General features: G+C 37.7%; 2 protein-coding genes and 2 long non-coding RNA genes across 4 annotated transcripts in view; 2 read left to right on the top strand and 2 right to left on the bottom strand.

Annotated features, from left to right (window-relative positions):
* Positions 1-19,498, bottom strand: part of LOC133728169 (uncharacterized) — a 63,190-nt gene that overhangs the window by 23,873 nt on the left and 19,819 nt on the right. The window lies entirely within an intron of this gene.
* LOC133732909 (protein phosphatase 1 regulatory subunit SDS22) lies at positions 1,459-8,826 on the top strand. The gene is made up of 10 exons (XM_062160523.1): positions 1,459-1,658; positions 1,746-1,817; positions 1,900-1,992; positions 3,776-3,857; positions 6,341-6,397; positions 7,093-7,157; positions 7,247-7,342; positions 7,589-7,675; positions 7,772-7,852; positions 7,940-8,826. Exons 1-10 carry the CDS (start codon positions 1,557-1,559, stop codon positions 8,600-8,602), a joined length of 1,398 nt encoding a protein of 465 aa, XP_062016507.1. The 5' UTR covers positions 1,459-1,556; the 3' UTR covers positions 8,603-8,826.
* Positions 13,689-15,132, top strand: LOC133732954 (F-box protein At2g27310). Its single transcript, XM_062160561.1, has one exon. The coding sequence runs from the start codon at positions 13,888-13,890 to the stop codon at positions 14,905-14,907; it is 1,020 nt and encodes a 339-aa protein (XP_062016545.1). The 5' UTR covers positions 13,689-13,887; the 3' UTR covers positions 14,908-15,132.
* On the bottom strand, positions 17,844-19,376 carry LOC133733953 (uncharacterized). The gene is made up of 3 exons (XR_009857981.1): positions 18,745-19,376; positions 18,378-18,448; positions 17,844-18,239 (listed from the first exon to the last, which is right to left on the bottom strand). It is a non-coding gene; the product is annotated as an uncharacterized LOC133733953 (long non-coding RNA).

A 19,498-nucleotide genomic window follows, 5' to 3' on the forward strand; every position in this document is an offset into this window, starting at 1 on the left:
TTGTTTCTTTCCTGTGTTTGGGATGCAAAAGGAAAGGAAATACTTTCCTGAAGCAAAGGAAAATGGGGGGGTGGGGGGGAATGGTTCCTTCCATACTCCAAAGGAATCACTCCCCCCCCCTTCTTTCCTTACATTTATTACTCACAACACATTATTTTATTTCATTAATTACATACTTTTTAATAACTTTCCAGATAACTTTCCTTACATTACCAAACATCGGAATGGAAAGTTCTTCAGAAATTTCATTTCTCTTCCCATGGGAAAGACAAAGGAACTACTTTCCTTTCCGCAAACCAAACGAGGCCTTATTGGGTTTAGGGTTTAGGGTTTAGGGAAACGAGAGTGCCAGATACAATGTTCAAGGAAGTAATATACTTTACCTTTTTGGGAATCCCACCAAAATTAAAAGGAAATTTTTATGGTAATGGTAAATGTAATTAAACTGTCTTGCTCTTAAGTTTACCATTGCTCTTAAGTAATGGTATATATGTAATGGTAAACAAGAGGTGCTCAAAGACCCTCTTGCTTTCAATATGACCATTTCTTCTTTGTACATTTTGTCAAGCTGTCAAGAACAAACCTCCGTAACTTTCCCATTTCAATTAAATAAATGATTAGATTAATTTCGGAGCGTAGCAAAACTTGCCATAATCAGAATGAAACCATCATTAAAAGGTTTTACAGTTCTGCTCTCTGTTTTATTATTCATAATTACATATTGAAATTAATTTCGTACAGTTAGGTTATATAAGATTCAAACCTTTTATTCTTATTACACAAGCATCTGATCGTCCCTTACTCGTTAATTATTTAATGGTATATAATTGGTAGAGTGTGGTCTAGGGTTTAGCCAATACCTTGAGAGATACACCCTAAATTTTAAGCGACGACTGGAATTATTAGGGTAAAACATGATGAGCAAAAAAGCACTCATATAACTTTTTTTTGTGGTGAATCAGAATAGTCTGATGAAATACTTTAAGAAGATACTTTATCACAATTTTTCAAAAAACAATATTGTGACACATGAAAGTTATAATAGGTCAAGTAAATAATATTTTATTTATATATTTAATATATCGTACCAATCATACGCCACCATGTAACAAAACAAAACACATCTCCAAGATTTTAGGAAATTAATATGATTTCATTTGCATATGTAATTATATTACTGCCAATATTACTTGGTCTAGTGACATTAATGCTTAATTTGTAAGTAGAACGTTCTGAGTTTGACTTGTGGATTAATTATTATACATTCTCGGTGGTAATATTATTGGTTATTTGTTGACATTTAAAAAAAAAAAGAGGTTGGTGAACTGAGTTGGCCTTCTATTGCTAGCGCCTAATCTCTTATTTAAAAAAAAAAAAAAAAAAAATTATTCCCCCTGCATGGTTGTTTGACCTTAATGGTAAATAACTAGTGTAATTTACTAGTTCCCAACCCTAAACCCGGCGAGCCGGATGAAGTTACCGGGCTCAAAATATTTGCCGCCCCCAAGCAAACTGCAAAAGCAAAACCAGAGCGCAGCAAAACTAGAGCCAAAAGCATGAAGCGGGGGTTGAGCTTGGACCAGGTGCTCAAGGACAACAACACTCGCGACCCCAACTCCATTTCTTCTCTCATCCTCACTCACAGGGCTCTCTCCGATGTACGACTCCTCGTCTCTCTCTCTCTCTCCCCTCTCGAATTTCTCTCCCTCATTCTGATCTATATAGTTTCAAATACAAATGTCTAGGTTTCGTGCTTGGGCGAGCTCAAGAATCTGGAGAGGCTCGATCTCAGCGCCAACACGCTCACTTCGCTTGAGGTACTCAAGACGCCCTCATCTTTGTTCCTCTGCTGTGTTTTGTGCGTATTTGTGAACCTAAATTTGTGTGAATGCAATTCAGGGGTTGAAGTCATGCGTCAATCTGAAATGGCTGTCTGTTTCTCAAAATAAACTGCAAAGCCTCAAGGGAATTGAAGGACTTTCTAAGCTCACTGTAAGGACTTTCTTCTTTTTCTTTTTCGATAAACAACTAGAATGTTAGTTACCAATAGTGCATTGTGTAGCCTGGACTAGTTTCCGAAGCTCATCCAATTCAGAGTTTATGAAATTCTCTCTAGGCTTGACTAATCTTTGTGCTTAGACGGTAGAGTGGAAACTGGATAAACAAGTATTCACTATGCTGTTAGAGTTTGGTTGTGCCGCCGTTTTGTTACAGTTACTACTTTAGGCTTTTTTAAAACAAACCTTTTCTTTTGGTAAGAAAGGCGAGGAAGACATACAGATACTAAGAAAACCAGGGATTACACTGAATTCTTATATGTATGGTACTTGCCGTTTTGCGTATAAGAGTGAGTATCCAGGGCCCTAGTTCACATGGGTCTTTCCTTCAAAAGTATATCTTGTTATGGCTTACATTTCTTTTGTTATCATACTTGATATGTTTTTGAATGGAAGGCTCATGAGTGCTGCGGCTGTGGAAATAATGTATGAAGCAAAAGAAATGAGGAGGTACCTGAGCTGGCAGAAAATTGAACATGTTGAATTAATTTCAGCATCTTCCATTTCATCAATTTAGGTGATTTGACATCCTACATGGGTCTGTGTCCTGCAAGTAGATTGAAACTAGAAAAATATTTTAGTCAAATGTGCCTTGGAAGGAGTTGTGCCTCAACCCACCAACCTACTTGATGTGGTTGTCAAAAGTTCCTTATGTGCTCAAGATCCACAGTCGTCTACTTTCCTCCTGTTGTATGAGAAGGATCACTTTGGAACTAACAATGAGGGCTTGTTCAGGAGATTGCTTCTGTAGGAAAATTTCTTAGAAGTGCTGCTTTTAGAAGCACATAAAACTTCTCATTGAAAGTCCAAGTGCTTCTTGCATATTCACTTGGAAGTGCTTCCTGAGGAAGCACCTTACAGGTACTTCTCTAAGAAGCACTACAAGTGCTATAAAGGGAAAGCACTTTTTACTCCTTTCTGCCAAATTCTATAAAAATTACTTTTGTTTATTTGAATCTTCTCTTGTGGAAACCAAAAGCATTGCCAAACAGACACTAAATGACTTGCAGACACTAAACTGTAAGGATAGACATGAGGTATCGAATAAAGAAATTTTTTTACTATAATTATTCAGTAGATGGTATTTTTATAAATTTCTTTGTAGATTCTGAAAAAAGATCTTGAGTTTTCCCAGGCTTGTTTTCCATGTCTAGGGAACAACTGGGGAGCAGGATTCTATATTCAGGGGCGTCATAGGATTGAGTGCTTTTTCCATTCTTGGGATCAGTGCTTTACTGCTTTGTATTATGGGCTAAGGTTTCTGCTGTTTTTAGGGATTATTCTATCACTTCTATTATGGATCTGTTAGTGGTTGTGAATTGAGGCTTGCTTCTTTTGTGTTCTGGATGTTGTCATCTTCTTGAATTGTTCTCTTCTTTTCAAATAAAATCATCAATTCTTTTGAAAAATAAAAGATATTAACCAAAATAATGAAAAACTGTCATACCAAAATAAAGAAAACCAAATATTAAACAACCTTCAGCATCTGCAAATCTTCAATTTTTCGGGAGCAGTATCAGGTGGCCTCTGACAGAACTGCTTCTTACTTTTTTATTTGTCTACTTCCTTGAAACACTGTTTTAGACAGCTCTTAACCTGCACCTGCACTTGTATATTTTCCCGTTGGCCATTTCTTTATTTAAATTCCTTTGTCCCTTCTATAATCAATAAATCCAAATTGCCTTCTACATTCACTTTGTTTCATCTCTGTCAATCAGGTGTTAAATGCAGGCAACAATAAGCTTACAGTGATGGATGAAGTCAAGTCTATTGTGAGTTTGCGTGCATTAATTTTGAATGGTGAGCTTTTATTTGAACATTTTGAGAATAATCTATTGGGTTTCCTCTCCTTTTCTTCTCTCAGATTTTCATTTGTGAAAATAAGATACAGGATTGAGTAGTCAACAATTATAATGGGTAATCACACAAAATAAGAAACTAGTTGTATGAGTGAAACAATAAGAGGGGTCTCTTTATAGGGACTGCCTTGGTTATATTAGGATAGTAAGGCACATTAGAAGACTCTAAGCATAGTTTGTCAAGTATTTTCCACACCAATACCATATTTTCTGTTGTTAATAGTTGTGCCAAGTTTACCTCAAGTAGAACGGGAATACTAGGTATGCATTGCGAATTTCCAGTCCCTTGATTCTAGGAAATATCATGAGGTATACACACTCATGATTTAGGGTTTAGTGTTTTGAACAATTGCTCATTCAATTCCTCAAATGTGTCCTTTGAATGGAGAAAGGCTAAGATTGGGAACAACATCTGTCATGATTCGACACAGAGATACACACCGATGATTTAGGGTTTAGTGTTTGAACAATTGCTCATTCAATTCCTCAAATGTATCCTTTGAATGGAGAAAGGCTAAGATTGGGAACAACATCTGTCATGATTCGACACAGAGATACACACATAATTCATACAACCTTGGAATATAATGATTCATATCACTCCTACTATGCAAAGCTAAAAAGAATTTAAGCTCTTCTTTTTAGTACATGCCATTTTGAAAATTTAAAGCCTATACATGTATGCCAAAACTAGATTTGAATATGATCTTCTAGACTGGGGCCATGTTGAAATACTAGATGAGTTGTTTTTTTTTTTAGGCTGTAAATTAGAAAAAGTTACACTTATTCAATCACTTAAAATAAATATCAACCAATTGAGATGTAGGTAGTTGCCTTCGGCGGGAAATTAGAAAATGGTACACTTATCCTGCCTCTTAACAGTATGTTTATTGTTAGGCTGGAAATTAGGGTACATGCCATGATATACTTGCTGAGTGTTGCTATATCTGTGTTCTCTTTTGTTCTCCATTTCTGTTAGTTGCTTATGTTTTGTTAATTTATCATAATGATGCTTAATATTTCACCAAGTTACTTTCGATATGGATATAAAATGTTGAACATGCTTGACCATTTTCCTCAACAAGTTTCCCATTTGAGGCTAGTCTTTTCATTACTTAACAAAAAAGGAACTATAGTGTTGCCTTGACAATACACTATATTTGTTAATGATAAGTTATAAAGGTAAATATTATGATCATCATCATCTAAATTATTTTACAAAAGCAAGACTTTGAGAAAGAGTCGTAAGTCAGTTAAGTTGAAAAACAAATATTGTTAGCTAGAATATGTATGTACATATAAGCCCATTCTGAAGTTTACATATTCAATAAGGACCTTGTAATTTAAGCAAGGAGGTTTAATTTGGTAGCTTCCCATGTGTGGACATCAGCTTCTGATTCCCTCTTGCTATTTGTATGTTGTATTTCTAGCTATTGACCATTTAAACCTCTTCTGCACAATGGTTGGAAGGTGTGTCCATACCAAGTCATTATGCTGAGGTTTGTCTAACCTCATAGCAACTCATGTTGAACTTTTGTGGTTCCAAGTACATAATATGCATTAATGTACGATACGTTTTAATTTAGTAATTTATCACTAAATAACACATGGCTTCTTATGAGCCAAGATACGTATTATTCAGCTTGATATACACCGTTGGACAATTCTGGTACTGGTACCTTGAGCTTTAGGGCCAATGGTTTTCGAACATGGTATCAAAGCATTGTTTGCAGGAGGTCCAGGGTTCAAGGCCTCCAGTTCCCCATAGTCCGTATGCATAGTGTTGGCTCGACATGTGAGGGAAGATGATAGTTAGGTTTTTATACATTGTTATCCCATTTCCTGATATGGGGCCAGTGGTTATCTAACAAAACTAACCACCTCAGCATATGGACATGGTAGTATGTTTTGAGAGTTCCTCACATTTATTTCTCCCTTTCTGTTGGCATGGTCAATTCCAGTGATGGAAAATACATAAGCATTGAACTTTTGATTGATTTGAGAGTGTGTGCATACCTTAATCATCTTTTTAAAAATTAAACAACCTAGGTTTTCAGATATATTTTAGAACTCCCACTACAAAGGATTATCATGTTCTCTTCAAAAGACACTTGGCCCAAAAAATCTACAGGCAATTTTTGAATTTTTGTTGCATCAACTGTAGTTAGCATGGAACATCTGGCAAGTTTTGCCCGAAGATTACTATTACTCAGTTGGTATGTTATGGATACACTAGTGGCTCATGCCATGATGTTTAGGGTTTGGAACTGTGCTTATTTCTTGATCGTTTCACTAGGCTCGGAAAATTCTCTCTTCTTTATGGTGCCACCTATCCATTTTGCATTAGCTCTGTCATATTCTTTTATTATTTTTGCTCATATTTTCAAAACTGCTACTGACTTGTTTTGATTTCTTGTTTTGTAGATAATGAGATTGCTTCGATTTGCAGACTTGAACAGATGAAAGAGTTGAACACTCTTGGTATGATCTCGAAGTCTAATGTATTGTTTCATGAATTACATCAATGGACTTGTACTTTCAATTGTAATCTGACTGTTGTGGTTTAGTTTCACTATGTACTCTGTTTTCATTGTACTACTGTGTTTCTTTGTTTCTATTTATTTAGTTGAGATTGTTAGTTAGTTAGTGGATCCTCTATGCTTCTTCCAAATATTCCCTAATAGTATCAATTATGTAGGAGAAGTTTATGTGATTGGCTTGAAAGTCTCTTAGGCTTTTCCCCTTTGACATCTTAAAAGAGACAAAAGTCTCTTTTTTTTTTTTTTTGAACTGAAAAGAGGCAAAGGTCTTTAAGCAGCTATAGTGGTACCAATCCCTAGTGACCATGGTAAAATTGTATACACCAAATACTTATAGTTGAGAGATCCTTTCTAAGACTCTCTCCTAGTTTTATTTAGGGCCACATGAGGCTTGGCTTGACCTGGCGGCCTACAGTCTAATTTGGTTGGGATACCGACAAGCGTACTTTGTTTGTTTGTTTTGTTACTTATGATTCCATTTGAGGATAAGTTTCTGGCAAGGTCCAAAATATATATTGACGTGATAAAAGGACACTATTGCAGTTTCTTAATGTATTTTAGCATTGATACAGAATAGAGTTTTGTTTTGGGAAACATGAGTTGCCCTTTTACCTCATGAAGTTTTGTTTTCTGTAGTTCTTTCTAAAAATCCGATTCGTGATATTGGTGATTCTTTGATGAATGTCAAATCTATCAAAAAGGTAAGCAGCACCTTTCTGGTGGTTGAATGTCTTTGGTTGTAATTTCACTTGAGTACTGCTAAAACCCTTCAAATTTTTCTTTGTTCCAGCTTTCTCTTTCTCACTGCCAACTTCGGAGTATACAGTCTTCGCTCAAGTCATGTGTTGAACTGAAAGAGCTGCGGCTCGCTCACAATAATATTGAGGTTTGTGCTGATTTATTTGCCTGTTGGAATACATTCTTTGTAAAATGTAAATTGTATATGAGGCTGCCTTATTGTAATTCTTCTTTTTGCTTAGTTATTGCAATTACTATTTTTGATAGCTTACTATTGTAATTACTGGCTTCTAACTGTTTTTAGTGATTTTCGCATGTTTATTTCTTCACTTTTATGTTGAAGCTTAGTTTGTTCATTATGTATCTACTTTAGATGTGAATATGCTTTGTTCAGGGTCTCCCTGCTGAGTTGGCTCATAATAAGGGACTCCAGAATCTGGATCTGGGGAATAATGTGATCACAAGATGGTCGGAGCTGAAGGTTAGATGCAGGAAACTGAAGCTTTCGTTTCTATAGTTTTGTTTCTTTATTTGGAACAAATTTCTTACTACGGTTGTTTCTTATATTCTGAGATAGGTGCTTGATTCCTTGGTCTATCTGAAGAATCTCAATCTGCAAGGAAACCCTGTAGCTGAAAAGGATAAATTAGCAAAGAAGGTATTAGTCAATTTCTTGCATTTTCTTTTTTGGATCTCTGTCGATTCCAGTTTGTTACAAATTCTTTTGAAAACAATATTTCTGTAGATTAAAAAGATGTTGCCGAACCTGCATGTTTTCAATGCAAGACCAATAGATAAATACACCAAGAATGAGAAGGGTGCCCGGGTTGATGCAGTTGATGAAGAAAAATATAGAGATTCAAAACATCAAGGGTTGGGTGAAACGAAGGATAGTAACCTTGATAATGCTAGAGAATTGGATATGAAGAGGAAACGGAATAGGGAGAAAGCAAATGAGAATGTCTCGGACCAGGAAGTTTTGGTCCAGGAGGATGAAGAAGGGGATAGCATCAAGAAAAAGAAGAGACATCAGGTTGTAAATGAAGATTTTAGTAATCTTGAAGATGCTGCTGATTTGGAGGAATCAAAGGGAAAGAAACTGAAAAAGAAAGGCCATAAAGATGATGATACGAAGGTTAAAAAGAAACTAGATAAGGTGAAGCAACAAAGTGAACTTGATATTATTGATGATGCAGACACTCCATTTTTGGAGCTTTTTTCTGATGACAAAGTGGTAGATGCTGAGGATGATGGCGAACAAAGTAAGGACAAGGCTAGTCACACAAAATTGTCGAGTGGTGTAGTGACCATCACTTCAAGTAAAGCTAAGAAGCGGAGCACAGGTTCTACTTTACCGTTGTTGCCTGTAGATGAAATTGGAGTGGGTGGGCCATCAACATGGGACTGATTATTAATACTCATGTTCAGGAAGCTATGCAACTTTGGTTACCCTTATGTAAAATTTTGATTCACAGATTAACTTGCCATGTGAGAAAAGCTAGGATCTGGATCAGGATACTGGATGTAGGTAAAATCCATATAGATATGTGGGATAAATTTTAACCAGTGGCATGCACTCCTTTTGCTGATGTTTGATTATTCACACTAAAAATGAAGTATGGGGTTTGGCTATTATTCTGTAGCAAATTTTGAGTGATACTTGTATCCTGCATTTCTTGAAATCGTGTGTTTTTATTTTGAATTTGGCGAATGAGATTTGGTTTGCTCGACTGATTGCTTAGTTAAGGAATAAGATATTGTGGCCTCACTTTCCAGGAACCCGGCTGGGTAGAAGACCATATCTTGTCTCTTAGTTGTGCTGATTACTAGTTTGATTGACTAATTAGTTAATCTATACTTGCAGAGAGGGACTAACCATGTTAGGATTCTTTCAATCTTTCAGGTCAACTTTGCAGATTGCTAATCTTTTCATTGCCTTTGAATCCAAGTATGAAATCTCGTTCTCCATTTTTTAGTTTCGTATTAGAGGATAAAGAAATGGTTTTCTCTGAGCTTTTCATTTTTTAACTCTGTAAAGTGTATTGCTAACGACCAACAGAGTTTGGTGGTGAGTGCGACTTTCAATGGTCCTACTGTCCTACATGTGGATACTGAGGAGGGGTTCACACTGTAGCCAAACCGGACAAAGTCATAGTCAGAGTGTTAGAATCCACTTACAAACGTGTTTGGCGTGCTAACCTATTTGATTATTGCGATTGCTTTACTCGATATAGCGTATACCACTTTTCTTAATCACAATTTGGTCTTACCAAAAACAGCAAAACTGATGTCAAAGCGGTGAAGACATCGCCATGAAGCGGATCAAGACTCCAACTAAGGAGAAGCTGGTGAATGGCCTATCTGAATTTACTAGACCTTTTGAGAATGAGAAATCCAACCCCTCTGAGGGGAAGGAGGTCTTAGCTGCCTAGATTAGTTCTATTTCTTGAATAATTATCTATGTTAGTGAAGGTGTCTCTATAAGCTTTTGTAGAAATATCTAGTTTTAAAGTACCATGATGGCGTGCTCGGCATTAGAGTTTGGTAAAATAGATTGCCTACAAAGGTGAGGTGCTTTTGTTAGCATAGATTATTCTGAGTTACGATTGTCAAACACAGAGTAGTCGAGTTTGTACTATTCTTACCTGTGATCTTGGGTCATTTCATTAATCTCTATTTTAATAAAGAAGTTATTAACAAAAAAGTATATAAAGTATATACTTATTATGGGGAAAATGATAATATAATCAAATTAAAGACGCTAAATAAGTCATTTAAGTTGTTCTCTAATGAACCAGTACAAAAAAATAGGCATTGGAATCGACAACTAAAAACCTCGAGCTCAAATGTAGAGTTTTATGTGTGGTTTAACTTCTAATGTCGCTATCAAAAGGAAACAAAAAAAAAAACTAACAAACTCATTCTAATCGGGCAAATTTAGGGATGGATGACAACCTGAAAAATAACTTCAAGGTTGGATTGATTAACAGACTCCATAGATGCTGTCACTCTGTTTGAAAGGATCAATTATGGTTGCCCTAGACTCCTAGGCTCCTGTATTTAGTGTGTTTCTTGTTGTCTTCTTTATATAACAAAAAGAAAGAAAGAAAAAAATTGACAAAGTCCATGCAATCTTAATTGCGGCCTTGACATAAAATCATGCAAGGAAGTCATGGATGAGGGCCCTTTTTCTATTGTTCATTGAAATGATGCCCCTTGGCAATTATGAAGCACCCATTGGAGAAGAAAGCTCTACCTGATTCAAACAAATTCAAGATAAAAACCAATCGATAACGAACAAATATGTCCCACGTTGATTTGACGTCCATCATGATCATCGCGATTTAATTTCCAATTTGGTAGGCTGCTACTTGTACGCACTATTAAACGAAGCAGCCGCCACAGTTTCTCAATCTATTATCCAACGTTGATAGTTCTCATGTCCATCTACAAAGTGTCAATGACGTATGCTTTAGTTTATCTTCTTTTATTTTTTTTAGGGAAATTTTTAATATGAGTTTTTATTCTCCAACACGCCCCTTCATGTGTAACTTAATTAACTTTAAGTTAGGTCTGCACGTGATAATTTTGCTCTGATATCATGCTAAATAGCAACAAGTGTTGTTTGTGGTTATTGCATTGATATCATCTCAACTTACGTGTTGAGTGACCTCGATTGGAAGTAATTAAGTAACGTACCCACCCTATATTTATATTTGTCACTTTATTATTATGGGATCTTCACTCTAACACATTTCAATCTAACCCATGCCAAGGGCTGGTGGCTTGCTCTCCCACACAACCTAGGCTCTTGTTAAGATGTTGTAACCTCATCTTAAATACTGATATTTGACCACTAATTAATGATAAATTGGGCATTATATATTTTCTCTTCTTAAACAAAAGAAAGAACTCTGGCTATCCACTACCGACAAAGGTTTTTTTTTTTTTTTTTTTTTCTTTCCTCTCGTTGATCATATCTATTTTACTTTTTCCTCAATACAATCCTTCCTCTAAATCTCCCTCTCTAAATGTGAATTCATTCCAAAATTGAAAGGTTGGCTGCATGCTTTTGTCCATATTAATTGGTCGGATTCGGATTATTGTGGATTTAGCTAAAATTTATTAATTGGCTAGTTTGCGATGATGCCTAACTAGGTCAAGAGAGAGATAATGTCCTTCCCAGACCTAGCTACTGGTAGACGTCGAAGTCGGTCTTGACTGTAGTGAGAATTCAAAGACGTCGAGTTTGTAGCTGTTAAGCTTCACTCAATTAAGTATAGTATGATATATGTAGATAAGCTCTACACTGAGTTTAAGATAATACCAAATTAATTAAATAATTAATGGAGATATATATGCTTGCACAATATATTAGTCAATATGTATCCAATGTTACTTGGATCGGGAATCGTTGTGTCATGAGTACACGGTAATGTAACCACATCCTTTATAATTTGATCCGTCTTTTGTTATTTGTTCGTGATCCTTGTGGGCAGGTAGGCACCAAGCTCTAGCCACCCCAAATATCTGTCACATGTTGATATATGGTTGTCGTTTAGGCAACTCCAGTAACAACGGCTTTCAGAGTTGCTTTCTCATTGTACGTATAAGTCCTATGATCATGACTTGGAAGCCGACTGAATCAAATTTGTCCCCAACTCCAGCTGCTCTCGGTACTTTTCCTCATAATATATTACACTAATCACCGGCCTAAGCCGGCCGGAAATGTTTTAATTGGTGAATCATACACTAGGACAGATTGACCGACACATTTCTAACTTCCTTTGTATGACAGACGTGATAAATTGGCTTGTGCTTTGGCGGACGTCCATGTCATAAAATGCTTGTCAACGTACGTTTTTGCTCTAAACGCGTTGGTCCGGTGGAAATACGTAAGTGAGTGTGTGAAGATGAACTTGAAGCTCTCGGATCTAAGTGGTGAAGGAGATACTATATGTATTTACTAAATGTGGATCCGAAATAATGCGACGGTATTTCATTATTTAACTTACGAATTAATTTATTTCTAATATATCCCAATTTCTGATCAGCCTCATGCATGGTATCATTGATATGTGTACGCACGGAGTGATTGTTGGGTTTTTGATAGTGCCCTATAAAACAAATGTATGTACGTCGCAAATAACACAAATTGGCTGCAAGCGACCTCTGAATTTGGGCATTGAAACCAACAAGAAACGCCTCAGCTGCTCGCATAGCGATGATCACCACCATCTATCGCCACAAGCAAAGTATGAGAAGAAAGGCACTGCCGAAGAGAATTAAGAGATCTCACAAATAAAGTGCAGTTACATACTTCAATTAATAATGACTTTTATATTGCGTTCATAACCTAGTTAGGAGCGTTTCATTAATTTTGTATCACTTCACTTTTTCTGGATAAAAAAACAAACAGCTGCCTGCCTTTCAATAATAAATAAAATCTATGCTAAATTTGGTGAATAGACATGGCAAGCAATCAACTCATCCATACTTCCATAGTCCATATTTGAAAATGAAGCTGAAGTTGTTGATTCATCAGGTTCAAAGAAAGTCAGAAAGTCGTCACTGCGGTCCATTATACATCAATTAGTCTATGATCAAGTTATCAACTGAGTACACATGCGCGCCAAACTAGTATTAATTTCTGAGTTTGACTATTCCATCCAAGAGTCAAGTAAGTACAGACAACCAAATTAGACCCATCAGCCGTTCGTTATGACTTGGGGGACTTACGTCATCAAGTTTGTGATAACGGTCTACATTAGATTAAGGCTCAAGTTCCAGTCAAAATTTTCACATAACCATCAGTACCGTTTGTTCTAATTTTAATATCAGACACTTTATTACGGTAATCAGTGAATTATTTATCACACTAAATTTCGAGATTGAAAAGTTCAAGCTCTTGAGCCGAATCCGAGTTGTAAGTGTTATAAAGCAGAATGAAACAAAACTTTTCTTTATGAGTTCTTGTTCTAGGTTTGCCTAATCTTTTTCGGCTCATTAAACTCTAAATATGGTAGTGAGCTGTTTACCACTCTAATTACTTCACTACCATGCTAATTATGCTGGCAAAATTTAATGGTGTTTTCACTTGGACAAAACAATTTTTTTTGTTTTTTTGCGTGAAAAACCAAACACAAAACTAGATCAGTACTAGTATCATCGAGTTTGGTAGCTAGTTTAGTTGAGCGAGTCAATAACAACAACTTTGTGACTAATAATTGATTCACTGATAATAAACCCGTGTGAAAGGGACCAAACAATCAAACAATAATATACACAAAATAGAAAGATTCAGTCTCAGACCCAAATTAATTAAAAAGTAAAATAAAAAGGGAGGGGAAAATATTTAATTAGTTAAAGGATTTGATTAATTTCAGATTGAAAACGAAGAAGATATGAAACACGCTTGCGTTCCAACCTCCAAAAAAAATATAAAATTCGAAAACGAAGTTCGGAGGAGATTTGCCTGCACCTTCACTCCATCAAGTTTATTAAACTAATGACGAAAGCCGTTGTTGACTCTCTTCCTACAAAGACCACCCTCCCCACTATTTAACCAAATCCTCCAACCCTCTCTTTGTCATCACTCCCACTGCTTCAAACTCCAAACCTCAAAACAAGAAAAACGAGATTAACACAGAGTTAGAGAAGAACAACAATACTTCTACAATAATTGATATAGAAATGGCTTCTTCTGGTGTAGCGACTACCGTTGAACAAGGCGGCGACGCCTCCATCTCCGCCCTCCACTCCGACATAATCACGTCCCACATCCTCACCCGCCTCGACGGCCCCACCCTCGCCTCCGCCGCATGTGCTTCCTCACAATTGCACGCCTTCTCCGCCGAACAGACACTCTGGAAGGACATCTGCGCCTCCACGTGGCCTTCCGTCTCCGATGAACGTGTTGAAGGTATCATATCCACGTTCCCGTCCGGCCACCGCTCGTTTTTCTCAGACTCCTTCCCTCTTCTTGATCATTCCTTCTCGTCCTCGTGTAATCCCAGCCGTTTGGCTCCGGCATCGGAGCTGATCTCCGCCGTGGATATTTTCTACAAGGGAGAGCTGGTTTTCTCCAAGGTTCAAGAGAGTGAGACCGAGACCGGGTGGTTCCTATGCTCACCCTTCCGGATCGACCTGCTTGAGCAGAAAGAGACTGTTCCAACTCCGATACGACACATCGGAGACACCACCGAGTCCCTTAAGCACTTGGAGGAGAACTTGACATTGAGCTGGATCGTGATCGACCCGGCCCAAAAGCGAGCGGCCAATCTTTCCAGCCGGAAGCCAGTGTCGGTGACCCGGCACTGGCTCACAGGCGAGGTACAGCTCCGTTTCGCGACGATCATGCCCGGCGATCGTCGCGGGGAGTTCGTGCAGTGCGGGATGGTGGTCACGTGCAAGGGAAGCGACGGAGGGGAGCTACACGTGAGAGAGGTGAGCATGCAGGTGGAGGCCATGGAGGGGAACCACCTGAACGGGAAGGAGAGTTTGGTAATTTTGCAAGGAGCGATTGAGGGAGGGAAGAGGAAGAGGGAGATCGAGGAGGGAAGTGAAGGGAAGGCGAGGTTTGGGGAGTTTCTGGAGATGAAGAGAGAAAGGAAAGAGAGGTCGCAGAGGAGAGAGAGGGCTTTGGATATGATCTGCATTGCTACTGGGGTTACTTTGTTCATGGCGTTTTGGTCTTTCGTCTTGTTCAGATAGAGATGATCAGCAAAGATCGATCGATCGAGTTACAGTTATTAATTACAGGTTCAGAGTACATTCATACAAAGGATCGAGTACAAAAATGGATACTAATTACAATTATTTCATTTCATTTTTTGTTTTTACACATGTGAATACAAAGCTGCGTACACATTTATACACCATTTGATTGGTCCCAAGTTCTCAAATTAATGAATATATTTTAGCCATTTGTCTCTTCAATTTTTGGTTCTTTGATCTATGATGATCATCTTTCACACAACGTATAAACATTCATAAAGAAAAGAAACAAATATTTTTATATATTAAGAAAAACAAAAGATGCATGATTTCTTTTCAACGAAAAAGAAAATAGTATACCTTCAAGTAAGAAATAAATGAACTGGATTGATTTGTTAACTAATTAGGAGACCCTGTGTGAAGAGAGCATAACAGATTTGTACAGTGTACATGGCGGAGTTGCCATTGATTGCATGGTTTCTATTGTGAAGACTGCCAACATTGGATCCTACATTTGATGATAGTTTGATATGATCACCATTTTCTTCAGAAAAGAGGAGTCTAGCTCTTTGGCCTCTCGTTTTGGTCTTTGCTCTCATAATTTGGAATCTTTAGATCACTTATTTCTTCATTGTCCACTTGCACATGGAATTTGGCGCTGCATGATTAATCAGTTCGAGTTAGGTGTTTTACCTAACTCAATCTTAGATGTGCTTCATTTAGGTATCTCTGATGGTTTTAGTCCTCAATTAAAAGAGCTGTGGTTGGCTTGCTTTATGGTTTATTTGGCATGCTAGAAACAAAACCAAATATGATGGTCAGGTTTTTTCAAGTGGATGTGATTTGTCGAATGATCTCAGGACACATTGAAATATGCTAGTCAACTTGCTCATGGCAACATGCATAACATGATAGTACTCCAGATATTGAAACAATTTGGTGTCCAATGTAGACCTCACTGTGCTCCAAGGATAATTAAGGTTAATTGACATCCACCTCATTATGGAGGGATTAAAATTAACTCTAATGGTGCTTGGAAGCATGGTTCTAATGTGGGGAGTTATGGTGTAGTTTTTCGAGATTACAAAGGTCATGTACTCATGCTTTCTTTGCTAATCTTGAAATTTCTAGCTCAGTTGCTGCGGAGGTGACGGCGGTCATTAAGCCCATTGAACTAGCTTGTGTCAAAGACTAGAAGCATAATGAAGTGGATTCTTCTCTCATCCTTAAGTTTCTTTGCAATCCTAATTTAGTTTCATGGACATTTTGCATCTAATGGTGCAATTGCTTGTATTGCATTTCTCAAATGAATCTGTGCTCATCTCACATATTTCAGGAATGTTATCAAGTTGCTGATGCATTAGCGAATTTTGGTGCGCTACTTCTACAAGCTTGGTTTGCTTGTATAGCATTTCTCAAATGAATTTTTCCGCCCATCTCACATATTTCGGTGACTTTGATACACATTTACGCAAGCGTACGTATCATTGTCAAGATAGGGAAGTATTATGCGCGCCCAAAGTTATCGTACCACGGGGATTAGTGGCTAACCCATAATCCTTGGATAATCGGAAATAAAGACACTTAGCAAACAAAAGAAAAAGAAAAAGAAATTAAAAATGCTACTCTAAGGCACCAAGCCTTAGCAATGCTCGGCTTTGGTTTGCACCCAAGCCTAATCAAAACTAAGAGCCTAGTGATGACTATTTACAATGAGGTAGAAATTCAATATTTTGAGAGTTGATTTTAGGTTAACAAAAAGTAATGAAATGTAAAGCAATTAATAAAAATGCAAAGAAATTAATAAAAGTGTAAACCAAATAGATGGGAATGTCGGGTGCTAGGGAGGTTCCTTCACCCAAATTCTATGTGTCGGAAGCTAATATAATGTAGATGCAAATCTCCTACTTTGGCGGTAGTCGTATCCAAGGCGGTTCAAGGCTCAAGGACCGAAATTCCCTTTCATGGTATTCCTACTCCGGTTCAAGGGCCGTAGGAACTCACTTGACATGAATTAGAGCCGGTTCAAGGGTCACTAATTCACATCAAGAGGCCTAGAGTTCGAGGAATTAGACTACTAAGCGACCCGCCCGCGCAATCACGCAACGGGTGTAAATCACCATGCTTATAACCCCTCGAATACGAAATTGAAGGTTTCTAGCTTAGAAATTAGAGGGGGTCAAGCCTCTAACTCCGTCCTAGGCTCCTAGACATGCATTTTAACCCAACAAAAATATATATAAGCATCCATCATATGAAAATTGCATCACTACATTAAAATAAATATCTTTTACACAAAATTTGGGTTAGGGACACAACCCATAATTATAGACATCAAGATTACAAAATTCAAATAGAAAAGAGTATAGAAGTGTAGGAGAAAACAAAGGTAGCCACAATTAGCTAGGAAGCTAATATGACTTCCCTTGAATTACAATTCCCACAAATACCTAAAGCTTGAATCTTGTAGCTCTTGATGAATCCTTGAAGCTTGTATGAGAAATTCTACCAAAACCCAAAAGAAAACTAACTAGAATATGGTAAATGAGGAGGAGGAGAGGAGAAAGAGAAAGAGAGCAGCCCAAAGGGGCTGCCTCTGTTTTTGGTAGGCCTGGCCCTGGTACGGTTGCCGGGTTTTTGTGGCTGAGCCGACTACCGACCGGAACATGTCGGTTAGCTGAAATGCAGTACCACTACCGTACCAAAATAATTGGTACCGAAACTGTCGGTTACCGAATTTTCGGTCGGTACAATTTCGGTTAAGGCCCAACCGAATTGGATGAATGGGCCTACTATTGATTGGTATTTTTTCAGCCCAATTATTCATTCTTGCCTGTTTTAAGCCTAATTTTTCTGATCAGTTTTTACCACATGCCTAATACTGAATACTCAACTCTTTCAGCAATTTTCTGAATAATACCTCTTCATCAAGTCTATTCCTCACCTTCTTAGGGAGATGTGAGTTCTTGACTTGATGTTTTCCTCTTTCAGACTTTCTCCAATAATTAAAAATGTTCCAGTTCTACATGACAATTTACAAGTTCACAAATCATATGCAACTGATTTCTGAGTCTAAAACTACTTAAATATTACATAACTTCAAATAGGAACTAGAAATCTTGAAATAAACAAAAATCTGCATATGGTTTGAACCGGAGGTTTGCACTGCAGCATATATATCCAAATCTTCAAGTAGACTCCAATCCCTTAACAAAAAAAAACCCAGCAACTATATCTTCGGACTGATGCTTGCACTTTGCAGCATCCAAATCTTCAAGCAGCAGTTGTTGTAGAAGAGTTAGCACCTCCCAAATGTAGCCTAGCAGTTTCTGCAAAGTAAAAATCACACAAATAGAAATAAAAATAGCCAAGTCAATAATCAGTATAGTGTTGATTAATTTACAGAGAATTTATTGAATATTCAGATTAATTAACCACATAAAAAGAAAGTAAAGACAATCCTCAACTCAGGGTAACAATCTTGACGAACAACTGTCTGATTGTTTGTATTCACATACACCTCACACGAAGCTCTTCCCTGATCAAATTGATGATCACAGTTAGAAAATATCAAAACGAAGAAGTAAACCACACCAAAATCACATCACACACAAACTCATCTCACCCTTACTCAACTACAACATTTCACATGCACCTTATATCAATCAATACATCCATTAGCAGACAGCAATAGATACTTTGTCAGTTATGTGCTTCGTCATTTCTACTTTCTCTATTCTTTCTGCATAAATATCTTACTTCCACAAGCCGCAGCAATGCAATCATCTTTTTTCTCAGACAAATTAGATAAGACTAAGAGAAGATAGATTTTACCTAATTCGTTGTGCGAAGAACCGTCTTTTCAACACCTTATAAGCCTCTGAGCCACCACTTGAACCAAGGAACTGATCTAGGATTTTTTAGGGTTTTCGAAAAATTTGGGGATTTCGAAAATCAAACGATACGGGTTGAAATTTATGTTATTGAGGTTTGCATCTTGCTTAGATTGAGGTTTTGGGACTGGGAATCAACAAATTGGGGCTGGGTTCTGAGAGAAAGAGAGGCTGAGAGAATGCTAGAATGGTGTCGCGAGAGAGGGGGAGAGAGAGAGGGTCGAGAGGCTGCTTTCGGGAATGAGATCCCTAACTGACCCCCTTAGGGTTTTCTCACTTTCAACTCAGATCCAACGGTTCAAACTCATTGTTGATATACATCAACGGTTAATAACACACCTACTAATAAAAATAATAAAAAAATAGTTAAAATCTATTTTATTCGGTCGGTTCGGCACTGCCGAACCTCATCTATTTGCTATACCGCTACCGAGCCGACTATCAACATTCGGTACGGCATTACCGCACCGCACCTCCGGCTGCCGTTTTGGTCGGCGCCGACTCCTCCGGTTCGGCCGGTTTCTGGTTGGTTCCGGCAGGTTCGGCATTTCAAGCCACCCCTAGTTTTTGGTGTGCTGCGGCTACTGTAGGTGTTCTCTTCGAAGAGTGAGTTCTTCAATTAAAGGGGGTGCTGGTCATGAAGGGAGAGATGGATGATGCATGGACGGCCATGATTGAAGAGGGAAAAAAATATC

Source organism: Rosa rugosa, chromosome 2 (assembly GCF_958449725.1).
Source record: "Rosa rugosa chromosome 2, drRosRugo1.1, whole genome shotgun sequence".
Lineage (NCBI taxonomy): Eukaryota > Viridiplantae > Streptophyta > Magnoliopsida > Rosales > Rosaceae > Rosa > Rosa rugosa.

What these genes read in the sequence shown, in the direction of transcription:
- LOC133732954 (XM_062160561.1), top strand. Translation starts at nt 13,888, where the DNA reads ATGGCTTCTTCTGGTGTAGCGACTACCGTTGAACAAGGCGGCGACGCC.
- LOC133732909 (XM_062160523.1), top strand. Translation starts at nt 1,557, where the DNA reads ATGAAGCGGGGGTTGAGCTTGGACCAGGTGCTCAAGGACAACAACACT. An exon ending in CAAGATGGTCGGAGCTGAAG is followed by an intron (nt 7,676 to 7,771) that starts GTTAGATGCAGG and finishes ATTCTGAGATAG; the next exon opens with GTGCTTGATTCCTTGGTCTA. An exon ending in AGGATAAATTAGCAAAGAAG is followed by an intron (nt 7,853 to 7,939) that starts GTATTAGTCAAT and finishes ATATTTCTGTAG; the next exon opens with ATTAAAAAGATGTTGCCGAA.